The 21895-nt window shown below is 35.3% G+C and overlaps 1 protein-coding gene across 1 annotated transcript; it reads left to right on the top strand.

Annotated features, from left to right (window-relative positions):
* The first annotated feature begins 335 nt into the window (after positions 1-335).
* Positions 336-20611, top strand: LOC144436223 (uncharacterized). Its single transcript, XM_078124962.1, has 13 exons — positions 336-504; positions 2514-2702; positions 4747-4944; positions 7605-7997; positions 8490-8668; positions 10115-10188; positions 10549-10663; positions 11032-11150; positions 11830-12022; positions 13243-13311; positions 13944-14120; positions 15288-15354; positions 15846-20611. Exons 1-13 carry the CDS (start codon positions 387-389, stop codon positions 17795-17797), a joined length of 3843 nt encoding a protein of 1280 aa, XP_077981088.1. The 5' UTR covers positions 336-386; the 3' UTR covers positions 17798-20611.
* The last annotated feature ends 1284 nt before the right edge of the window (positions 20612-21895 follow it).

Genomic DNA, 21895 nt, shown 5'->3' with positions numbered 1-21895 from the left:
GATAACATGTCCCTCTCAAATCATGGTAAGATATACGAGCGACCTGATTCATAGTGTGTATTGAAGTAATGCGGCTTGAGGTCGCCTCTCGTCGCGATGTCTGCGTCTCTTTTAAACATACGTAATGTTTACGATGGGGACTAGGGATAAATTTAAAAGAGCCTGAGAGCAAACTGAAATAGTAGCGGACCGTCATTCATAACAAAATTCTACCCTACATCACTGAACAAGCCCGTGCCTCATCAACATGCATGGTGGTACTTTTTATGACGTTTGGCTAAGGCAGTATGGTGACGTCACGTGAGGGGATTTCCCCAAATAAGTCCCAACAACGCCACACACGTACATCTACGTCTGCTGCTGAGCATTCGTAGATTTTCTCCATCATGGCGTCTTCGCGTAGAAAAAAGAAGGTAGAATATGTCTATGACATCCCACCCCTTGCGCTAGACGAACTTGCTAAAATGTTAGATCCACCGGGGCCGAGCAACTGGCAACGTTTAGGTGAGTTTGAAGTGTAACAGATGATCATATCATATTTGAAAAGATCTTGAGTAGTTTTTCAACCCGGAAATAAGATAAAATTTTAAAATGTCTACCGTTTTCTCCAGCTTTGCAGTGCCGTATTCTAAATTGTTTTGTGAAATTTTCATGTATAATCATCATTTTGGTTATTGAACTTCAACCTAAAGCAACCAAAACAATGTAACACCCTATGATACTTAGTTAGACTCTGTGTGATTTATTTTTTGTTAGGTTGTCAAAGGACAATATTATGTCTACATTCCATGTAAACAATAATTTTCCATCGTTTGTTCTAAATACTTGTAACAATGTTATCACAGTAACTACGCCAGTATTGAATCCATCTGTGTAAAACTGATAAGATAGTCCACTGTTCAGAGGATACATACATCCACAATGGTATGAAAAAAACCCAATATCAAACTTTTAGTACTGTTTGCTATGTAACTTTTGTCAAACCAAATCTATGATCAAAGTCTATGATCTAATCATAATGTACTATCATATATAACATTTTCACACTGTCGTTGGACATGTAAATATGTGAAAGGTAGAATGTATTTTGGACATACAATTATGCAACGATATTGTCCAGTTTAATTAGAATATTGCTCCTTCATTTGTTATTCTGTTCAATTTGCATTGATATTTTCAGGACTGTATATATTCCATTATGATACAATAAGATATTCCATCATGGTGTATTGTAGTAAAGCACAGCAAATGAAATTCTGTGTGATTTGCATAGCTTCCAACTATCCAAGAAGTAGATAAACCCTATGAAATTACATATATTTCCACAAGTCAAACTTCCAAAACTCTTGTGAATTAAGTTTGACTGTTTAAAGGTACGACTGCCTGGGCCTGGGACCCTATTTTGCAAATGACTGACTGTATGTTTAGGGGTGGAGAACTTGTGATGACTCACCAAATCACCAAAATATAAACATTCCCTATCTGGGTTGTTCACATGCAAATACCGCATATTTGAATAATCCTGTGTTTGCAGGGGAGTTTGTCTCATTTTGAAAGTTTTTTTCATTCTATGAAACGAACAGATTGCTTTTCAACTAATTTGTGTATCAGGTTACCATCCTACAACATTCACAAACAATTTTTACATGATACATGACCTGTGTGTTTCTCAGAGCATAGAAAAAATGCTGAAAACAAGACCCAGAAGCTAGTGCTCTGTACAGCAGTTTGAATTTCCTGCATTTGCATAGATTAGCCATAATCTTCTTTATATAGGGCAGTTCTGTGTATACATTCAAGGTAGACATAATTATTGAAAGGTATACATTAGTATAGTATTTTACCATGGATGTTCATAGCTAATGCATCCATGGTAGTATAATGGTGTTTTTCAATTCACAGTAATATCAGCTAGCATATGAGGTGCAAATTGTGGGTAATGTTCAAGATCATGTGCAGGATTTGCAAAGCCTAATCCTGCCACAGCCACTGTCTTTTACATGAACTTAGCCTGAAGAGGGTTCTGTTTCATGGATTAAGAATAAAATTATATAGGCATTAATTGTTTGACAAGACATAGAAAAACTTGGTACAGAGCAAAAGAATGATCCCATGTCATCCTATTAAGGCCAGGTTGTCAATCCCAGGTTCTCACATTAGTGTTATCTTATCAGTCACCATCACAGTAGCCATGAGGCTTACATAGGGTTATTCTTTTGTGCTGGACCAACTTTTTCTATAACTTTTGTCAGGTTTTTCACACCTACTGTTTAATCCTTTTTGAGAGTTGGCCTTTAAGATAACACTAATGTGATGACCCAGGAATGAAACATAGCCCTTAAATTAAAATGGGTGATAAACAAGGTGAAGTCTTATTAGTAATGGATAACATGAGATGAAGAAGGATTTCAAAGGTGTGAATGTAAATTAGCAAACCACATGTCTGAAGGTCACTCAAATACAAGAGCCTGCCACTCTGTGTTAACTTAGCATCATTTGTTTTGATGTTACAGCAAGTTTGATGGAATTTACTGAAGACAAAGTACGTGTATTTGGTCTGGCTTTAAACCGAATGAATGGAGGAGGCCCATTTAGAGAAATGCTGCAAGTATGGGGATATGAAAATCACACAGTGACTGATCTGTTTCTTCTCTTCAGTAACATGAATCATGTGAGATGTATGGAAGTCCTTAAACCATATGGTAATTAGAACCTCAGGAAATTAACTTATGATATTGATAAAGTGGTCTAATAAGTTGTTTATGTCTTTGACCTCTATCAACAGTAAAAGATGATGATGATGATGATGATGATGATGATGATTGATGATGATGATGATGATGATGATGATGATGATGATTGATGATTGATGATGATGATTATGATGATGATGATAATGATGATGATGATGATGATGATGATTGATGATGATGATGATTGATGATGATGATGATGATGATGATGATGATGATGATGATGATGATGATGATGATTGAACGGTCAACTCCAGATTGATTACAGTAACTGTTCACTTACAACTTAAAGATTTTTTTTTTGATACTACATGTACCGTTTTCACCTATGTATTTGCAATTATAGAATCTTTCGAGACATTATAATCGCACTGTGTACTCTACTAGAGTATGTTCGCCCTGCTACCCTAGCTTGTATGTATTTTTAGCCTTTTTTAATTGTAACAGGGTTAAATAGGAATAAATGTTCCTCATTCCTTTAAAAGATGATGATGATGATGATGATGATAATGTACAATTATAAATGTTTTGTGTTTGTCACAAGCTAGGAGGATTACCGTTCATGTTGCGATTGTCAGTCAGAGTTTAAAACTTGTAACCCAACCTCCGCATTCCTGACTTTTCCAGGAAATGTTAATAATTGTCACAAGAATTTGTTTATCAATAGAACACGTACATGTAGTTATATTATTGTTCAAGAAATGATATATAACCTATGGAGTACTCTTGATCCAATACAATGAGTAACATATTATTAAAGGAAATGTCCAGTCAGATCTACTTCTGACTTTCAATGTAGGATTTTTGGTGATAAAATTAAACCTTGGTATGTTGTTATTCAACTTTCTTGGAATCATATACATTTGTAAAGAACATCTACTGCTTTTGACATATGTTCCGCTATTTTAGGAATGAGAAACCCTCTTGCGAAGACAGGTTTCCTTTGTTTTTCTTGAAATGCAAACCAACCAACAGTAGAATGGTACAAATGTATGTCATGTCATGCTTGCATATCTTGAAAGCTGATAAGGTCAAAGGTCAGGCCATGAACATTTGTTAATAAGGTCAGAGGTCAATCCATGAACATTTGTTATGTGTCAGTTTACAAAAATCAAACTGTATGTTGTCATTCAAATGAATTATTCTCATAGACATTTCCATCTGAGCTAATCTAAGGATCTCGACAGTATGGCACAATTTAAAAATTCAATTTTTCAAATAATGATTTCATAAATGACCCTGGAAAATTAAAGGATTATAATGAGTGTAGAGTTTCCATTACAATATTTTAGAAAAAATGTACTTCACTTTATCTTATCTTAAAAAAATAAATAAAATAAAATATAGAAATAAAAAATTAACATGAGCATGTCTAAATATAGACCTGGCATGAAAGAGTAGGGTCTATGCTCTAAATCACACATACCGGCTAGGGGGCCAGGCTCCCACCTCTTCCAGTCGAAATCATTAGTCAGTTACTGGGACAGTTGGTTAATGTGTCTTGTTTGTAATTGTAGTGTGTTTATCCCCCCCCCTCCCCCTCCCCCTCCCCCATCAACTAGGGTAGATGAAAAGAGTAATGGTCGGTCTTTTACTAAGTTGAACTAATTGTGTGTTGTAACATTTGACTTGTCACGGTTGATGAATATTTTTGCTTGTACTTCTTTACTTCTTTTGCACTCCAAAATATTGGATCTATGAGGTTGAGTGTAAATTTCATGTACTGGAATTAACATCTCTGCCATTGCTATGTACAAGATTTTCATAGATTCTTTCATAGACAGACAAAATGGTTTGTTTATACTTTCATGCCTTTTGCAAACACTAGTGCAGTACATTAGCTGCAGACCTTGAGCTGAGGAAAAAACCCACTCAGTTTATGGTTCAGCACTGTTGTATTCCTGCAGGTTTATGATTGTAAATTACTTTGCGAATAAATATGTTACTATGACTACGTGTTCATTTTGTACGTTTATTTACTGGTTTCTTACAGTGGACTCCCGTTATCACAGTATGATACCTAACTACCAAGAACCCACCATTCCAAGTAGTTCAATGTCATCAGCACACAGTTCTTTTTCAAGTTCAAGTTCAAGTTCAAGTTCAAACTGGTCATGTTCATATCAACTACAAATGTCAACTCAACTGTCAAAAGGACCCTTTGTTAACAAGCGAGGAATAGACCCTGAAAGTAAGTATACAGCATAAAGTGGCATGTGTACGTAGCAACATAATATGAACTGAGAAACTTATTCAGTTGTAATTTAATTTGTATTTTTGTGACTTTTCTAGCCAACGCAAATAATATTTAGATGTATGAATTGAATTGAATTGAATTGAATTGAATTGAAATTTATTCCACCAGAAGAGAAAAATATATACATAAACTCTGAAAGCAACGGATAGAACATTTCTGGTGAGGGCCATGGAAATAGTTCGTAGGAACTAATCAATGTCCATGGACCGTACATGTAGATAATAAATACAAATTTGGGCTGGTACGAGTTTCACAATAACAACAAAAATACAATTCTTAGTAAATAAAGAGAAGTGTTGGTGGCAAAATTAAATGGAAGCTTATAAACATAACGGAAAAAAATAGTAAAATAAGAACAGGAAACAAGCACAAGTTCTAATACAATGTATACAGAAATAAAATTACAGTGGCAAATTGAAAGAGACAACAGATAAAGGTTATTCCCTCAGAAGATACTGCAATGAATCCAATTTGCTTTATTACTATGGAAAAATAAACATCATTATGAAGAAAATTATAATACTAACTTTTTGCATGTACACTTTAAGTTGCATGTTTATGTGTTGTGAAGAAAGACAGAGATTGCAAGTCTTAGAAATTACAATGTTACTGTACATATATTTGTCTATTCACCTACTTTTACCATACTAGAGTTGTGAATTTAGTTACTGTTTGGTTTGTTAATTCAGATTTCAATAATAATAATATCACTCAAAGATTTTACCCTTTGAGTCAAGGTCACAGCATGGTTTGCATGTGTAGCATATTCAGTACAACCCATAACATCAAAGTAAAGCATTTTCTGTATGCACCACAGTCGTTTATAGCATCCATATCAAGTGTAAAGTACACTGTTTCATTTGCTAATTGACCACATTAGAAAGGCCAAATGCTAGGCTTGTAAATAAACCAATTGAAACAGTACACATTTTAACACTTGATGTGAATGCTATAAACAAGTGTAGCACATAGAGAAAGTGCTTTACTTCAATGTTATCCCTTGTATGTATGTGCATGAGTGTAAGTTGTGTTTCTTTTATGCGTATGTGTACATATATATGTTTATGTGTGTATGTTTTAATATGCATGTATATGTAAATAATTATGTAACAGTTATGAATTATTTTCAGCTGTGTACTTGAGTATGATAATCAAACACAGAGAAGAACAATTTTCATTGAGCACATTTGATCAGAGTTCAGTTCATACTATTATATAGGGATTATAAGGTTTTCGCCAGTCGGTGTGTGTGGACGACAGATTGTAAAGTGTCTGTCTGTTTATCTGTAGATGACAGATTGTCAGGTGTCCGTCTGTCTGTGTGTAGATGACAAATTGTCAGGTGTCCGTCTGTCTGTGTGTAGATGACAAATTGTCAGGTGTCCATCTGTCTGTGTGTAGATGACAAATTGTCAGGTGTCCATCTGTCTGTGTGTGTGGATGACAGATTATCAGGTGTCCATCTGTCTGTGTGTGTAGATGACAAATTGTCAGGTGTCCATCTGTCTGTGTGTAGATGACAAATTGTCAGGTGTCCGTCTGTCTGTGTGTAGATGACAAATTGTCAGGTGTCCATCTGTCTGTGTGTGTGGATGACAGATTGTCAGGTGTCTGTCTGTCTGTGTGAAGATGACAGATTGTCAGACAGACAGATTTAAAAGAATGTTCCAGTTGCAGGCAGCGTGCCATATTTGAAACCTCTCCCAAAAAAGCCTTGTATGGTATACTATACAGTTGTACTTATAAACGCTATTTGTCCCATCATTCAAGAATAATTTTTAGCAAATTTTAAACTAGAGAAAAAGTGGATACTATGTATTTCATACTTCTCCCACTTTCAGTTTAGAAGCCATGTTCAATATATAGATGCATCTTGCAGTCTCCAGGAAAATAATTTTTGCATGTCTTCAGAATCCTGGAACATTTTTGAGAAGGAAAGTTTCCATGTTCTGTTGAAATGTCGTGATACACAGTATTTATGTTGTTATTGTAGTAGGTACATTGCACCATGACCCTTCCCCCCTCCGTGCACCTTAAAATAGGGAAGTGTCTGTCAAGTATATGTGTACACAAATACATCGTAATATATCCAAACATAGTCAGTAAAGTACGACTGATTATTACATGATGAATGGAATTTCCTAGATCCTTGTAATATGCACACCAAGCTCAAACGTAGGTCACGACATCTCAGATTTCCAACTTAACAATCTAGTTTTGCTCTCTATAATGGTGACTGTCACTGTTGTGTCCCATCAGCAAGATGTAACAAAAATGAGAACATGTACCATTGGTGTATTCTGTATTACCAAGCAATTCAAATCCAAACATTGAGAATGAACTATATATACACAGATATTGAAAGAGACCTAAAAATGGTACAAACATTAAAAGTAGATATTTTCATAACCCATAGTTTTAAGATTGATAAATTATTAATTTGATGAATCAGAGTATATGTCATGACATTTATAGACATTACTTCAAGCCCACTCACTGGTCACCTTATGAGACTTGCTCATCAAATTCAAAGTTCTACCCACATACTGTACTTTTAAACTTGATGCTGAATTGTGTTTTTGTACTATTTCTAGCATTGCCAGAGCCGGTACCACCACCACTGACTTGTACATGTGGTAGATGTGACGGTGATTCTCATTCAATGTCCATTCCGACGTCCAGTTCTCGACTCAACACATCATTCCACAAAGGACATCGATTTCCCAAACAACCATCCGGTGCAAACCAGAAAACTTCGCAGAGCTCACCACTACCAGCAAACACAGTTAATAGCCGTGTCAACTACAACACAGATCCAAAGTCAGCATACTCCTTTGATAGCACATCTACAACATCTTGTAATTTGTCCACCACAGAGATATCAGAGAGTGACTTTCCTTCGATTGGAAGCATCGACAAGGACTTGTTGCATACATTAAAATCTTATGACAACGACATGAAAGAAACAAAAGTTCAGTCTCCAGAAGGTAAAGTGATTCCCAGATTGTCATAGCAACCAGTCATACTTCAGGTCTAATCCCATGTTTCATGCTCATTCAACAAAAGTTTATGCCAAAAACATGAATATCAATTTACGAGTTTTTTTTGTAATTTTGCAAACTGAAAGTTGAAATAGTTTGATTGAGGTCATTCACTCCAATACCTTTAATATTGATCGTTCACAACACAGGTATTTATTTAGTTTAGAGTGTTGTTAAAAACACTCCATTTTACTTCCTGTTTGATGCAAATCTTAGTAAGGTAAAGGTTACCACAATACACAGTCTTGCAGTCCATACCAGATATTATTTCATTAAAAAATCAGAGATTGTCCTGACTGTGACAGTAAAAAAAATGAAAGTTTATAGCAATCTTGTAATTTTAAGTCCAAAGTCTACTGAATTTGTTTGCATCTGAAGGGTGCAACTTTTAGTGTTTTTTAGTGATCTTAAGTTTGTCGTATTTCATTTCTGTTTCAGAACTACGAGAACGGATGCATTTGTATGCACTTATCGCCATGAATCACAAGAAATACAAAGAGATTGTCCATGGAACAGATGATTTCAGTAAAGAAAATGTACTTGGAGAAGGAGCATTTGGGGTTGTCTTTAAAGCTGTGTTAAATGAAACGATCTTTGCTGTCAAGAGATTGTCACAGGTATGGTACATACAAACCATGTCGGCCATTTCATTGTTTGACTGTGCTTCTACAAATTAACAAAATGTCAGAAGTCTACATCATTCAATAGTACTACACTACAACTGTTAGTTTGATCTGTGAAGTGTTGGATTTACCCAGGAACCCTAAAATTCATCGAGTACATGCTAACTCAGTCTGTCTTGTCACCGAGTCAGATAGCAAAAAGACCCCTGCGAGTATTATTGGTCATCAGACTTGTATTAAAACCAGTGACTATACATAATAGGGGTTCTATAGACATACCAGTAACTTAACCTAAAAAGTTATGTGATAAAAAATATTAAGTGATTGTAAGTGATTGGTGAGCTATAATAATCCAACATATATATTCATTAATTCTTGAAAATATGAAAGGCAAAGAGATATTTTGATATGTAAGAAATTTCAAAAGTATTTAACTATGACATATTTTGATTGTATGGCGGCCATATTTATGACCATTCCCATTCTTCATTCTACCATAAATCTTTCTCACCAAACTGGTTATACAGAGAATCTCTTTAATATCTGAAACTGAGAATAGCTACTTAGCTACTAAACTTTATGTGTTCGAAATAAATCTGAAAAAAGGTCTGCAATTTAGTATTACCAGTAACCTACAAAAATGTGTGACCCAGTTAGCAAGTGTCACCTTCGAATATAGAGTGGGACTACGCTTGTGTGGGTGGGGTAATACAGTGTTGTTAGAGGGGGTTTCAAGTTTAGTATCGGGGAAACACATTTTGTTGGTAAGTCCATGAGATTGCTATACCCGTTGTTTAGTAGTTTCAGTTTCTGTTTCAATTTGCGGACAAATTTTATTGGCAATTTTATTGCATAGAACATAACGTCTGTTCAGACTAGAACAGACGTTATGTTCTATGCAATAAAATTGCCAATTTATTCTCAATGAAAGAACACAAAGCTATTGAACTCTGCTATGTCTGATAGGAGGATTTTTTACCCCAGCTATTGTAGCTCATTATCTCTGTAATGATTTCAAATTGACTCATTCTTTGGACTAAACTTTCAATAAAGAAGAGAAAAGTCAAGTTACTGATACTTGTCAAATCTAAAAGGAAAATGTATCAATGTGCCAGGTTACTAGCTATGTGCCAGGTAGCTTTGTGCCAAGTATCAAAACATTAACACTAAATCTATGGAAAGTCAATGGTTAAGTATCATGATGATAATTCATTTCTTTTTGTTTTACATGTAATGAGAGAGGGATGTCATGTCAGTTGTGGTAATCAAAGTATAGATTATAATGATTTTTCCATGTGGAATTATGAAGTACAAATCATATAAAGCTTATATCATTTTACCATTTTCATGCTGACTGTTAACAACATTTTAACCTTATATCATATTGTAAAGTGAATTCTCCTAATATACAATCTATAAATACTATATCTTATTTTTCAGAATGAAGAGACTGGGTTTGAAGGTGAAAAATATGCACGAAAGTACCAGTTGAATGAAATTCGTGCTTTACTCAAGTAAGTTAAAAAAAAATACTACTATATCTGTGTAATTGTATGTAAGTGGGTCTTCCTTATTAAATTTAAGATTATTTTTTTCACAAACTTTTTCATCTTTTTTTAAACTATAGACATAGACATACTCATCACAATGAGCCCAGTCAATATCTATTGATAAAAGTTCATCATGAGAAAGTCAAAAATTCAGATGTCTACAGTCTTGTCTTGAGAATGGGGTGGGGGGTGGGGTCGGGGTTGGGGGCTAATAAATATGATAAATTTTTGAGATGGCATTGTCTTTGGAAACTGCATACATAAATCAAAAAAGTTCAAAATTCAAAATAAACTTTATATTTTTTTATTATTTTTGTTTTCCAGATATCGACATATTAACATTGTGCCTTTGTCATTTTATTCACTTGATGGACCAGAACCATGTTTAGTCTATGAATACATGCACAATGGTTCACTTCAGGATAGACTCAATGGCAAGGTATTTATTCATTTATTTGCAGTTCATTTGATAAATTCTCTCTAGGCCAAAAGTGTCTATGGTGGAAATTGTTTTCTCTCTATCGAAAAATCAAGAAAGATGAAGAAAACCATCACCAGGTGGATAGTTGTCTTGTGGTAAACAATTTGATTTCACATGATATGAAGTATCTCTACCATAACAAACAGGATTACCAATGTGAACTCAGATGCTTCAAAATTTGAAGAAGAAAAGTTATCCATCCATAAATTTAAAAAAAATGGATGTAACGTTGATATACCCTGTCCAGTGTATCAATCCAATGCAGTAAATCATTACTTGGTTAAAAGAAAGTCTTCACATTCCTTTATTTCTGTCAATATTTGTAGAAACGGAAATCAACCCTTCATTGGCAATTGAGATTAAGAATAGCCACAGGATCAGCACGTGGAATACAGTTCTTGCACACAGCTAAGGAAAAACCATTGATTCATGGAGACATCAAAAGGTTAGACCCTTTACACTTCACAGTACAGTGCAATGCAGTGCCCCACGTAGACAGATCAATAATAACGTGTTTACTTTTTTTAATTTGTTGCTCACACTCACAGTAATGATTTTATTTAGATATTCTGTTTATTCATTTATTTGTTGCATTGTAGTGTAATGTTTTTTCTGAGCTATCCTTTGATGTACCAGTGATGCTTGTTGTAGAAATTCATTTTGTACAGCATACCGCTTGAAATGATTGGTGATGGGAAGGGGGTGAAAGTGGGGATGGGGTTTGTGTTGGGATGGGGGAGTTTAAATAACAGAGTAGTCTAGAGTGAGGAAATATTACTGCAATTATTAGGGGAGACATGATGTGTCAGATTAAAGGAAACACATGTAAAGGAGCAAATGTTCCATTTCATTGTACAATGCTAGCATCAACACTATTTCTTGACTTACAATGTACAAGGCTAGATTTTGTATAAGTCATTAATTTAAACTATGTAGCTTGATGTTTGCTTTTGTGGTTACTTATTTTTAATTTTAAATATTTTATGTTACTCCAATTATTGAGTCATGCTGAATCTTGTTACCAGCTGGTAGAACTCTCATTAGGAATTTAGATGTACTATCAAAGTGACATTGTCTATGTATACCTTGGAACACCTGACTTTAATTTGTCCTTTCAATTTCAGTGCAAATATCTTGCTGGACAAACATGATGAACCCAAAATTGGTGACTTTGGTTTGGCTAGAGAAGGACCAAACAATAAAGGGTACACCGTGTTGAAAACTGAGACAGTCCATGGAACAATACATTACTTACCTCCAGAGTTTCTTAGAAATTGGAAGTTGTCTACCAAAGTAGACACATTCAGTTTTGGAGTGGTAGGTGTCAGTCTTAGTTTTGGAGTGGTAGGTGTCAGTCTTATTCAGTGTTCCCACTAAGGCTTATTAGTGGCTACTTGCTCAAGGTCTCTGTCAGCTCTTGCTATCTAATTTCATGTTTTGTGCAAACTTATATTCAATTTCAACCATCAAGAATGAAACAGAAAATATATACAAATGAAGTGATGTTGTCATAGAGTTTTATTTCTCTCTATTCAGCATCCTACAGCAGGTAAAAAGTGTTAGCTTCATATTATAAATAAACATAGGATATTGCTCCAGGCCTTTGGCCAGAAGGGGGTACACACACCTTCCAGCCCATCCCCCTGCGCAAATGCGACCACAATGTCACCTTCCCCATTTTTGGCCTTCTCCTTAAGTTGCTCAGTCTCAAAAACTTAGAGGGAACACTGGTCTTATCTATGGTTTTGTATATGTCTAGTTTTTATTGGGTAATTGGAGAGATGTCCAAGGAGTAGGTCTTGATACAAGTGTAAAATGAGCTTAGAACAGCAAACTTTCAGAATTTTTGCTAAGGTTAATGGGGAACCAACAGAATGGGGGAATATGATAAAACTGGCATAGTTTGCATTACATTATATCATAATTTGGGTTGAGAACACTGGTAAAATGACAGGGGAACTCGAATTACCATTTCACCTGCTTACCACCCTTAACACTGACTGTGCCAATGAATATATATTACATTTACATGCAAGCTAGGGAGTTAGGGTCACAGACTGGCAAGGGGTAGCAATTGGTTAGACCCCCTAGCATAATATGACTTTTATCATCAACCATGATTGATAGCTATTCTATACTTGTCTTACAGTTCCTACTCTCAGCATCATGAAGTTCAAATAATGTGTAAATTTTCACAATCGATGAACTTGACATTTTAGTCGGTGGTTGGCTTTCTGTGCTTTGAGGCCAACAACAAATAGAGATCACCTGGGCCGAATATCATTTTTAATGTTTGGTATTTGAGATCTTGTCTTGAAACTCTTGCATAGTCATGGCAACAACATTCTTAAAAATTAACAAAAAACTCTTATCTTCATTAGAATTGTTTACCATACTAGAGTCACCTGTACATAATCATAGAGTTCGAACCACTGCTCATAATGAAGCCAGTTTGATTTTTAAAAATTTATCACATGTGGTCTGTGGTCTGGCCGTCAAGTAATTAGCAATTTACTTTTTTATCATTCTCTCTCTAGGTATTATTTGAGATATTGAATGGTAGGATGGCCTATGAGCCTGGCAGAGAACGTCCACATAGATTGCTGGTGAGTTACTACAAAATTTAAATCATTCTGTACTCATAAATCATAATGTTATTTCATATTATTGAAGTAATGTAATGTAATGCAATGTGATGTAGTGTGATACATTGGAGATGAAGTAAAGACAACTGTACTATAAAGTTGTAAAACAAGAGTGGTTAACCACCAGCATTGAGATTTTTCTTTAGAGATTTTAAACACTGAAATACATATCTATAATTATAATGTACTGTTCTTGGTTCATGATGGTCATTTCTCAGTATGAATAGCTCCCTCTATAAGTAAACATTAGGAAACCTTTGTTTATTGTATATTTGGCAATAAAGTAAAACATTTACATATCTAGAGAAACACCATCACAAAAATAATCTAAGTATAAAAAAACAAATCCTACAGCAATAAATTCGATCAGATTCCTTTTTTACCATCTGCAACAATTTAAAACTTGTTCATGTATAAAACAAAAAAGATGAATTTGAATGTCCATTACCAGCTGAGTTGGTCTTTGTTTACATTGTAAGTTCATAATTTTTGTCAGTCAAGAACTTTTTGTTTTGTCACTGAATCTTTTCTTGTGTGCAAATTTACATGTCTTGTATGCGTGTTAACCTGTGATTTTGAATGTCTGTTACCAGATGGAAGATGTTGCAGAGCTATTTGATGATGACACAAATATAATCCCTGCATCAATTGTGAGGAAACTACGAGATATAAGATGTCCAGATTGGCCTGATGAAATAGTTATGGATTTCATTAATATCAGTAGGAAGTGTACAGCTGAAAAACCAAAAGACAGACCAGAAGTCGTAATGGTAAATTCTACATTAAGTATAACTTTATCTGATACCTATTAATTGGGCTAATGATAGCGTGAATGTATGCTTACATTGTAAAGGGCCAGGATTCAATCCCAGATTCTTGCATAGTGTTGTCTTAGGAGTAGAGTGGAACCTCAAGAATTACATAGGATCGTTCAGGACCAACTTTTTTTATAGCTCTGCCAGACTAACGTTTTTTTTTCAAATCTGAATTTTAATCTGACTCCAAACTGGGTCTTTGAGGCTGTACGTGCCCATTGAATTCCTTGCCAAAAACAAGTCCACTGAGATGTTAGTGAAACTAGTCCAAAATTCAAGGACTCACTTTCTGCTGTACAGAAATTTACCTTTTTCTATATCATCCTGAAAGTGTGAATGATAATGATGATGAACTTTGATGATGTTTAGAGTTTTTGTTTCAAATATCATGGGGTTGCCAGTGGCTAGGTGGTTAAATCATTTGCCTCTTACCACTGCAGTCATTGTTCAAACCCAGTCAGGGTTTAATTAAATTTACCACGCTGTAAGTAAGAAGAGTGTCATTTAGTTTGACTGCTGAACAACACAGGTTTTTTCCCGGGTACTCCGGTTTCCTCCTGCATTAATACTGAACTCATGAGGGATGGTCCTCACTGGACTTCTTGGGAGACAAGTGTTTATATACTTAAAGAACTATCCAGTATAAATAAAATATTATTATTATCATGACATGTACAACCTACATCAGGTATGAAACTAAATTTTTATCTGACATCACTAGTATATATATATATACTTAAAATCTGCAACAACTGCAACTTGTCTCTAGATTTCATAAATTTTACCCCCATGGAATCCTACTAATGAGCTGTGTTATGTGTCCCCTAGTCTTTGATGCTACTGTATACACTGACTTGGTGTCCTTGTGTAAACACTACCAATAAACAGTCCCAACCATTTCACAACATACTGCAGATTTGTGAGTTGCTGATGGGGTTTGTTCACTAAATGACCATGTATGCTTGAGTAAGCACAACAGCGTAGAAGTAATACCAAGTCGAGCTACTGGGTTTTCAATTTTCACAAACAGAAGTCGTTGTGAAGATTGTGTGTAGTATAGTTCATGAAATTACTATGTTTTGGTAACAAATCGCTTAAAGGTCTTTTCTTTTTCCAATGCAGGTGTTGAAGGACCTTGAAAAGTTACAACTCAAAGTACAAGAGTGGAGAGACAATCGTATAGGAAATCGTAAGACACTCTTCTCTTCTGTTTTAAACAAAAGTTTACATCCATATTCAATATTTTCACTTATTGTTATACAGTTAATAGAAAGAGGATGTTTTTCCACTGCTCACTAATTATAACAAAACTGCATTTGTTATGTTATGTTATGTTATGTTATGCTATGCTATGTTATGTTATGCTATGCTATGTTATGTTATGCTATGCTATGTTATGTTATCCTATGCTATGCTATGTTATGTTATGTTTTGTTATGTTATGTTGTTATGCTATGCTATGTTATGTTATGTTATGCTATGTTATGTTATTCTATGTTATGCTATGTTATGTTATGTTATGTTATGTTATGTTATGTTATTGTTTATTAATTTGTCCTATGTGGACTTACATGTACTTAAATTATACAATGCTTAAATAAAATTTACAAACAATTACTGTATGTCAATATTCAATGAATTGTATCAAGTTGTTAAAGACTTTATGTTGTCCGTTTCCAGAACCAGTTCAAAATACAGAACCGTATCAACTAGTGGAGAAAGTTGAAAATGAAACTGGTGCTCAGCCACCAAAAGCAGCAACACCAGATGTGCCTGCAAGAGTCCCAGAAGAATACAGTGATGATTCCTGTAAACCTGCCACTAGCAGTGAACTTGAGACTAGTTCCGAACAACATTATCAAAGTGAAGAGTGCAAAGAAAAACAAGCGGCAGAGCAACAAGAACAAGTTGATGATAAACATGTTTCTGATCTGACTCTTGAAGAGAAAGCTGCCATTAAACAAAGAGAAATTGAAGGTGAAGTGGCAAGTGAAATAGCACAGAAGGTTGAAGAATTACATATTAAAAATGTTGCCATGGAAGAGTGTGAAATTCCTGACATGAAGCTGGCAGAAAATCCAGAAGATAGCGGTCGATACAGTGCCAGCAGTTGCGAGAAAAGTAAATCTGAAAGTGGTGAATATGCTGGTCATGTGACTGATAATGTCAACAAACCAGTTGCTATGGAGATACATTATCAACCACCTATTTTACATGAGCAACAAAACCATGGTGACAGAAGTCCAGATAGATATGGCCAGATGCATAGGATGAGCCGTGAACCATGCGAGTCAAGCGACTGTAGTATTACAAGAACACAACATGACCGGTTTGAGGGACAGAATGGACACCCCCATAGCAGGGTTGAGGGAGAGAATAGACATCCCCAGAGCCGGTTTGAGGAAGGGCATGGACCATCCGAGATCAGATATGTAGAAGAGAATGGACACCCCAAGATGAGCCAAGGACAAATCCACAGTATATCACAAGGTGGTCATAGGATGCCTGAAAACTACCCACTGGCAGGTCACTTATACCATGACCCTAGACATGGAAGCCCATCTGGACAGTATCCTGATATGTCACGTCATCAAATGGTGATGAAACCAAGCTACCATCCTCCGACTGATTCCCCCGATGTAAGCTACCATCAATATCCAACAATGCAACATACATTGCACCACTCTAATTCAAGAACAGATGGTTCATCCAATTCTTTACCATGTTATCCACCAGGTCAAAGCCAATTCAGGCAAGGAGTGTACCCTGCAAACCAAATGGGACCCCATGTGTACCAAGGGAGACCACAATACTTCCCACCTTATAGTAATCCATACTATGAGAATCCTACGCAACGACTGCCCCCTGATATGTATGCCTATAACTTGACACCACATGATATGTATCAACAACCAACCAACCGCTACTCAAATGATCAGTATCGGTATGACGATGGAGGTATGATAGATGAATACAGACCTGGTGATCCAGTATACAAGTATTATAAACCTCAAAAAAATAGTGACCCACTCTGGCCAAACCCTATGGCTACCCAGGGGGCATGGCAGGGTGACTATAGGCATCACCCTAGGTACCTGCCAGTGAGGCCACCATCAATGGCAGATGAAAGTCACATTAAACCTCAAGATCATCCCAAAAAGAAAAATTGGCCCTACACACCTTCTAGCCCTCCATCAGCAGCAAATGTTGGCCAAGAGCATTGCCAAAATAGACTACCACCAACTTCACCAGATCACAGACCAAGTAGTTTTATTCAGGATAATTGGCCACAAGAGAACTACCAACAGAGTTATCAACTCGCGCAAAGCAGGGTCAATGCACCTGGCAACATCTACTCACAAAGACACCAAGAGCCAGTTGAGCGAATGGAAACTAATGCATGTAGGAATTTCAATGGCAGACCGGAGACACATAATATGCCAATCGGCAATGAAGACCAGCAGCATCATCGTAGTCCTCAGAGAGCGTATCTTACTCAGAGAAGTGCTTCAAGTGAGGGAGCTTCTGACACTAGTCTTCCACAGGATGCTGAAGTCTCTGCACTGAGTGATGAAAGTCACAATCCTAGAAATGATCCAGGGGAAGGCAATGATCATGCAAGTCAGTGTTAAAAGTTGAACACTGCATACAGAGCTCAGTTACAAGTTTCTGGACTCCTCAAATCTTGTATATAATCTGAACACACCTCTGTTTATTGTCAGTGTGACACGACAAGTAATAAACACTAAGTGACAGTGAAACATTCATTACGGTACAAAATTTGTCACTTGAGTATTAGTAATGTATGATTGCGTACACATACCATATTCATTCATCAACAATACAGGGCCTGGTTAGGCTAACAAGAAGCAAGGTTATTATTTCTTGCTAATTCTGAACTTTTGTAGGCAATTCATATTCAAAAACAAAATATATCTTTTTGAAAAGTTAATTGCATGCTTTCACAGAAATGATAATATTTTAAACTTTTTTTTCTTTCAAACCACTGGAAAAGATTATTGTAAGTTGTATGAGTTGTAAACTAAAAATATTTGTAGCCTTATATACTGAGCACAGTTAAAAATATATACTAATGTGCATAGATATCTCAACTTACTAACTCCATGTTCTGAAGACATATTCACAGAATTGTCTATAGCTTCAATTAGTCCGAGTAAGAATCAATGCAATGATTTATTTTGCATGAAATTTGATAGTGTCCATAGTATGTATCACATGTGTGAAAAAATTCCAAATTATTTACACGTCTCTCCATAATGCTGTTAGTGTCATGATAAGTTAAAACATCGTAATTTGTGTAAATTATATACTGGTTGCAGGTTGCACCCAATTCATTCTGCCAGGCAGACATCAAATTTAGATGGTTCATAGTTTTTTTTAATTCTAAGTACTGATTTGAAAATTCTAAGTACTGATTTGAAAATTGTATAAGCTTAATTTTTTGTTTCAAATATATATCTTTATATACATTATAAAAAATTTATAAACTATTTTCAGAGTATCCATTCAGTAATTTGACAGGTACGTTGATAAATAAGAATGTCAACATTCAAATCAGACTATTTGATGACGGTTATGTTGTATGGACCGTGGATTCTTAACTTACTGGACAAATCTTGTACTACAACAGAACTATAGCAGTTACTTTGAACACACAATCATCCAACCAGTAAAAGGAAAAGAGACAAATTTTAGGGGATCGAGAAAAAAGTGTCTTCAAAGTTATTTACATACAAATTCAAAATGGCTTCCCAACTCCCAACATTATAGATAAATAAGGGACTGTCATGTTTTTTGAAAACAAATTACTGACACCAACAATTCTGTTTGGTCTCTGTGTAAATGTTCATGAAATCAAGTAAACAAGTGTTGAAGGTTGTGCAAAAGGCCTTGTAATAGTATAGCAACCATGTTTGGGCATTCACTACACTATAGTCAGACCTTGATCATCTTATCTTGTGTGAGAATTAGTGACCATTTATATGGCCAAAAATATTTGACCAAGTTTTAAATTCAAGATCCTTCATGAAAAAACTGCTAGAAAAAGCTTACTACTATAAACAACGATGTACAAGAATGAGATCCAAATGTGCATTCACAAAATATTTACAATTTTCTTTTATATCTTACGTAAATTTTGAAATTTAGATATTTTGTACAAAACTCAAACTTTGAAGTAAAATGATACTGCTGTCATAACAGAACATATGTCCCAGCTGACTCTGTGAAAAAGTAAAATAGTGCTGCCATAAAGGGGGAAGTGTATGATACAAAAATACGAAAATGATGAAAAGGCAATAAAGTAACATTGAAATTACACAAAAGAAAAGGATTCATGTAGTAGGAGGTGTTTTATTTGTTTATTGCAGAAAAGGTTCTTCGATGAATACTTTTCTGCAAAAATAGTTGCGATCGGATCATTTTATGTTTATTGTTGCTAGTATTTCATAATTAGCCTGTCCCATTTACATTCTGAACTGGTTTTTAACTGAATTGAATTGAATTCTCCTATCCGCGTATGTATTTAAATTGGTTTAACTACATTGGTTCAGTTTGAATCGGTTTTGAACCGAATCGAATTCAGTTCTCGTTTCCCCATATGTACTTAAATTGGTTTCAAACTGGTTTAACGGCATCAGTTCAGTTTGAATCGGTTTTGAAGCGATTCAGATGAGGACAGGGCTAATCCTACTGACTCTAATGTTCTCATTACATATTAGATATTATACATGTATGTACACATGTGGTCAGTGGTATATTTTGGCCAAAACATGTATTTTCACCACAGTGTGTGTTTTCTTTCATATATTGTGTGTGTGTAGTATGGTATATGTTCATGATGATACTATTTCAGAAGGATAGAGTTTTTTATGTTCCCATTACATGTATTCAGAGCAATAGTGAATTTTAAGTCTTCCAGCATGTTTTCAATATGCAGCATAAACATTTCTCAGATATTGTAATTACTATATGCTAAAATTGTACACAAAGCTGCACTATGTACAACCAAAGCCAGTTTTGTTAGATATAAATGTAATACCATTATACACGTAATATTGTACTGAAATCCAATTTTAGGCCCACACCTTACAATCGGTGGCCCCAACGTTATAACGATTTCAGCCTTTTACTTTACTACACATTTTGTATTCTAGCTAGGGAGTTAGGACTACTGCTATGTCAGTGTCCATGGTTCTCCACAATTGATGTATAACAAAAAAATATGTTATTTTTATTTCATATAAATTGACGAAATTTTTCAGATTTGTAACAGTTGTTCGATATTAAATGTTTCATGTTGACGATCAGGTCATGTGATAAACAGATACACTCTAGACTTTCTTAGTAGCAGATGCTGTATTGTGTAAACATAGTGTGTTACATGTAAATCATGGAAGAGACTACACAAAATAAATACTACATATTGAACATAATAATATCGAATAACATAGCATAATTTGCATATTTGATTGTGTGTTTCTTTGAGAGTCAAGGACACATATCACAGATGCTAAGAAGGGATAGTATGTTTACAGTGTAATATTCTTTATTCTCTTCTATTATATGCATGGTGGTGGGTGGGTGGGGGGGGGGGGTTATGTAGGATTCACCACCACAAAGTTCATGGGTTCTATACCTGACGTAAAGTTGATTTGTATTTTATCATCAGCCACAAATGCTCATTGTTTAGGGTGCCTTCAGTAATTACAAGGGGGAGGGCCGGGGGAAGTCAAGCCTTTTCTGTGGCATACAAATGTGACCCTCCTCTACTCCATTTTCTAAAAAGATTATTTCTCTTTCTAAAATATGACCTGTACAAGTATTTCAAAAACATTGGTTAAAATGCTGTCAGACATGGAAATGGACACAAGTCTCAGAACTAATGGCTCTCTCCCACTTCTGCCACCACATGGATAATTTTTGAATTTTAAATTGTAATTTAAAAGTGCTTTGAGTACAATGTAGGAAAGTGCTATATGAAAAACTAAAATTATGATAGGTATTTGTTGCTTCCCACTACTAACACACAGTGGATTTGTGTGAAGGCACAGTATTAATTAATTTCTGTGTTTGGATCTTATTGGCATAGCTGAAGGTCTGAACTCTCAAAGACTCGAAAGGTGTGCTTTTGAGTTTGTCAGGACCAATGTCAGCATCCCCACTCCACAACACTCATCACCAATAATACCACACTGTTACCCAGCTCTTTTCTTCAAGACCCACTCCGCTTGATCATCATCACATGTACACCACAACTAAGAATCAATTCACTGCATGGTTGCCAGCAGTGGTTTAACTGATATTATGGTACAATGGTGGCAGTGGTGGGATGTTGCGGCATTGGAATATGACAGCATGGCAGTGGTTGGATAATGCAAGTGAGATAATACAATGTGTCAAAAGTAAAATATGACCTTCCCCAATTCTATTTTCTAAAATATCCCCACGAACCAATGTATCAAATCTGTTCCCCTCCCCCTTACTCCCCGGCCCTCCCCTTGGTAATTACTGAAGATTCCCTTACTATGCACTTTAAATAAGTAGGAAGAGACTTATCACTGTGACTTGAACTTGTGTTTTTGTTCGATTATATTCAGTATAGCAGTATCTCCTTATTTGACCAGAAGTGATCAAATAATTTATGTTAATTGGAATGAAATAATAACATATTTGATTTCAAACCACAAAAATGACTTTTTAATAAAGTT

This window comes from Glandiceps talaboti, chromosome 1 (genome assembly GCF_964340395.1).
Source record: "Glandiceps talaboti chromosome 1, keGlaTala1.1, whole genome shotgun sequence".
Lineage (NCBI taxonomy): Eukaryota > Metazoa > Hemichordata > Enteropneusta > Spengelidae > Glandiceps > Glandiceps talaboti.
The sequence above is the reverse complement of the archived record's forward strand: the minus strand, read 5'-3'. Positions and strand labels throughout refer to the sequence as shown.